This window comes from Salmo salar, chromosome ssa16 (genome assembly GCF_905237065.1).
Source record: "Salmo salar chromosome ssa16, Ssal_v3.1, whole genome shotgun sequence".
NCBI classification, from domain to species: domain Eukaryota; kingdom Metazoa; phylum Chordata; class Actinopteri; order Salmoniformes; family Salmonidae; genus Salmo; species Salmo salar.
The window spans coordinates 74773611-74778113 of NC_059457.1; the positions used below are offsets into that span (position 1 = coordinate 74773611).

General features: G+C 39.8%; 1 protein-coding gene across 7 annotated transcripts in view; it reads right to left on the minus strand.

Annotated features, from left to right (window-relative positions):
• LOC106575556 (phospholipid-transporting ATPase IH) overlaps positions 1-1699 on the minus strand; it is a 64679-nt gene extending 62980 nt beyond the window's left edge. For all 7 annotated transcript variants that reach the window (XM_045697799.1, XM_045697800.1, XM_045697798.1 and 4 more), the window contains exon 1: positions 1223-1699. In XM_045697799.1, the coding sequence (XP_045553755.1) occupies positions 1223-1261 (39 nt within the window). In that variant the 5' untranslated portion in view covers positions 1262-1699. The remainder of the gene's footprint in view (positions 1-1222) is intronic.
• Between the last annotated feature and the right edge of the window lie 2804 nt (positions 1700-4503).

Genomic DNA, 4503 nt, shown 5'->3' on the forward strand with positions numbered 1-4503 from the left:
CTGGTGTACATAGAAAGGAGTTATTAGTGCATTCAGGTGCGTGTGCCAAGACAAATTTTCACCACAATAAACAGTCTCATTCTGTTCAGAACAACAGAGAGTTTGACGACATGTCATCTTGTAACTGTACATAAAACATAGTGATCATAAACGTTGACACTGTATACGACATGAGTTTTATAATTTCGAAATGTGAAGTTCACTTTTGGACTCACTGTTTGGCTTGCTTGTATGACATCAAAGCGGTATTTACTATAATCCTCACCGTCTCATCTTTCAAAAGTACATTAAGTCATCTTAATTTATTCAGACAAAACATTTGCAAATGTTGCCCAATTGGCGGGAGGGATGGAGCAACTTTTTGACATGCGTGGTACTCACATTCAGAAAGTCTGTCAGTCAAAACCCCCAAAGCAAATTCCTCCTTTGGCCGCCTCTCCTTCCAGTTCTCTCTGAAATTGGAAACACTTATCTCCCTCACTAGCTTTAAGCACCAGCTGTCAGAGCAGCTCATAGATCGCTGCACCTGTACATAGCGCATCTGTAAATAGCCCAAACAACTACCTCTTCCCCTACTGTATTTATTTATTTTGCTCCTTTGCACCCCAGTATTTCTACTTTGCACACTCAATTGCTATATTGTATTTACTTCGCCACCATGGCCTATTTATTGCCTTTACCTCCCTTATCTCACCTCATTTGCTTACATTGTATATAGACTTATTTTCTACTGTATGTTTGTTTTACTCCATGTGTAACTCTGTTGTTATATGTGTCGAACTGCTTTGCTTTATCTTGGCCAGGTCGCGGTTGTAAATGAGAACTTGTTCTCAACTTGCCTACCTGGTTAAATAAAGGTGAAATAAAATTTAAAAAATAAAAACCCACACAGCTCTGTGAAGTGCAGAGCCAGAGCTCTGACGTCATGTATAGAGTGTTCCTGTACAGCCACTACGTTACAATTTAGGAGTTTATTAGTGCGGAAATCTGCCATTTCAACCGGTATATGGGTACGAGTGTAAAGGGCAACATGGGAAATGTAAACCCAGAATTGTTCATAGAAACGCAACAATGTTTAATTGAGAATAGACTGTAAAGCCGCAACCACCTGACCAACAAGTTGGTAGCCTACTATGCAATAGTAGGCTAAACCCCATAGACTTTTGTTTTGGCACAACCAAATGGATTCCAAGAAAGTAATTCAGTGCAATAGGCTACTTACCCATCTGGTGATGAACTTGCGAATAGAGCTAAAATCCATTCTTTAACAGGTTCCAGCTGCTCCAAGCAATTTCTTTTTTGCCGTCTTCTTTAATCTTTTGACGCTAGCTAATTTTTATTTCTACTCTATACTCCATGACTTTCGGACGGTCCCCTTTTTCTGCCTAAGAACTATAATAGTCTGGGTGCGACTATTGCAATCCTATACGATCAGTCACCTATTGGTCTCTCTATGAAAGGTAAAGCTCAGATGCCCACGCGCTTTCATAGTTCTGCTTTCATTCATATGCTGACTTGTTAGTCTATGATTCAGCAGCCAGTGCGGTATTCTTTTCCCCTAATGTTTCAGACGCAAAGTCCCCTACTTCTACTAGTCAGAAGTAGCGTATTCTTTTTCCTCTCCTGCCTTCTCTCTCACCTTCCTCGCGCCGGTAATCTTCTTGGCTCTCGGCTGTGGGAAATAACAGTTTTTCTTCCATCATAGGCTACGTCACTGGGAGCCGTAGGCGCTTGCGCACTCTAGTGTCACACACTTGCCAACTGGAATGTATCAGTTTCGGTCAGGCATGCATGCTCATGTCTTTTCTCAGCAGAATCACTTAAAACTTCTTCAGATTGGTGGGTCCCCTGAGGATGGTTGAGCTAATGTAGACTTATGCGATTAGCATGAGGTTGTAAATAACAAGAACATTTCCCAGGACATAGACATATCTGATATTGGCAGAAAGCGCATATTCTTGTTAATCTAACTGCACTGTCCAATTTACACTAGCTATTACAGTGAAAGAATACCATGCTATTGTTTGAGGCGAGTGCACAGTTTTGAACATGAAATGTTATTAATAAACAAATTAGGCCCATTTGGGCAGTCTTGATACAACATTTTGAACATAAATACAATGGTTCCTTGGATCAGTCTAAAACTTTGCACATACACTGCTGCAATCTAGTGGACAAAATCTAAATTGCACCTGGGCTGGAATAATACATTATGGCCTTTCTCTTGCATTTCAAATATGATGGTACAAAACAAACAAAAAATACTAAACAGTTGTTTTTTTCTTTGTATTATCTTTTACCAGATTTAATGTGATATATTCTTCTACATTCCTTTCACATTTCCACAAACTTCCAAGTGTTTCCTTTCAAGTGGTACCAAGCATATGCATATCCTTGCTTCAGGGCCTGAGCTACAGACAGTTAGATTTGGGCAAGTCATTTTAGGCGAAAATTGAAATAAAGGGTCCAATCCTATAGAGGTTCTTAACTAATTCACAAAACTGTTGCACTAAGAGTTAGAAACAAAATGGAATGGCAAATTCCCCATTAATGCATGGCAGCGCACCAAGGTAAAGTTTTGGACCATAAAGCCTAATTCATTTTGGCACATGCAGGCTACAATAAACTTAAATAAAAAAAAGTGTGTGTGTGTTTGAGAGAGGGAGAAAAAGATTTCACAAACCTGCTCTACTAACACACTGAAGCCTCAGGACCAGAACATCCAATCAATCAGATCAAACCAAATTACAACACAGTCAAAACAAACATGGCACCCTGTTGAGGAGAAGTTGTGCAACCACTGCACCACAGCAGAACCCAAAACAGAGCTGCATTTCCTGACAAAATGACACAAATATAAAACAATTAGAGAGAGTGTCATTTCCCCAAATTTGAAACCCTTATTCAAGGTTTCAAAGACCTCTCTGATGAGGATAGGCTAACCGTCCTGTTGCGGGAGGACGCAGAGAGGTGTGGGTTGGCAGCGCACTACATTGCTGCCTGCCATATAATGAGGGACAGTGTCATGCCAATAAAGCTAATTGAATTGAGAGAGAGCGACTTGAATCAGTTATAGAACCTATTGCCCTTTATGGTTGTGAGGTCTGGGGTCCACTTTCCAACCAATAATTCACTTAAATGGGACAAACACCAAATTGAGACTCTGCATGCAGAATTCTGCAAAAATATCCTCTGTGTACAACATAAAACACCAAATAATGCACGCAGAGCAGAATTAGGCCAATACCCACTAATTATCAAAATCCAGAAAAGAGAAGTTATTTCTACAACCACCTAAAAGGAAGCGATTCCCAAACCTTCCATAACAAAGCCATCACCTACAGAGAGATGAACCTGGAGAAGAGTCCCCTAAGCAAGCTGGTCCTGGGGCTCTGTTCACAAACACAAACAGACCCCACAGAGCCCCAGGACAGCAACACAATTAGACCCAACGAAATCATGAGAAAACAAAATGATAATTACTTAACACATTGGAAAGAATGAACAAAAAAACTGAGCAAACTAGAATGCTATTTGGCCCTAAACCGAGAGTGCACAGTGGCAGAATACCTGACCACTGTGACTGACCCAAACGTAAGGAAAGCTTTGACTATGTACAGACTCAGTGAGCATAGCCTTGCTATTGAGAAAGGCCGCCGTAGGCAGACTTGGCTCTCAAGAGAAGACAAGTTATGTGCACACTGCCCACAAAATGAGGTGGAAACTGAGCTGCACTTCCTAACCTCCTGCCCAATGTATGACCATATTAGAGACACATATTTGCCTCAGATTACACAGACCCACAAAGAATTCGAAAACAAACCCAATTTTGATAAACACCCATATCTACTGGGTGAAATACCATAGTTTGCCATCACAGCAGCAATATTTGTGACCTGTTGCCACAAGAAAAGGGCAACCAGTGAAGAACAAACACCATTGTAAATTACAGCCCATATTTATGTTTATTTATTTTCCCTTTTGTACTTTAACTATTTAACTAGTGCATATTGACATAATATAACATTTGAAATGTCTTTATTCTTTTGGAACTTTAGTGAGTGTTATGTTTACTGTTAATTTGTATTGTTCATTTCACTTTAATTCATTATCTACTTCACTTGCTTTGGCAATGTTAACATATGTTTCCCATGCCAATAAACCCTTGAATTGAAATTGAATCGAGAGAGAGAGAGCTGTCCACTATTTGGGTCATGAAATGCTTGCCTTGTACCCCAAGTCTGGGAACTGTCCACTCTCCTGGTTCTGAAATGCAAATATGCAAAATAACTGTCTTTCGATACGGCTGTATTTCATTGCAATTAATTCCAATAAAATCATTTGAAATTAACATTGAAAATGTATTTCAAAATTAACAGTCAACTAGCTATCTACTTAGCTTACAATTTGACGACCATAAGCATGGGGCGAAGGCTAGGAACAACTGAGATGGGAACCTTTAGCGCCATTGCCTTGTTTTGGAGGGTAATATTTTCATTTATT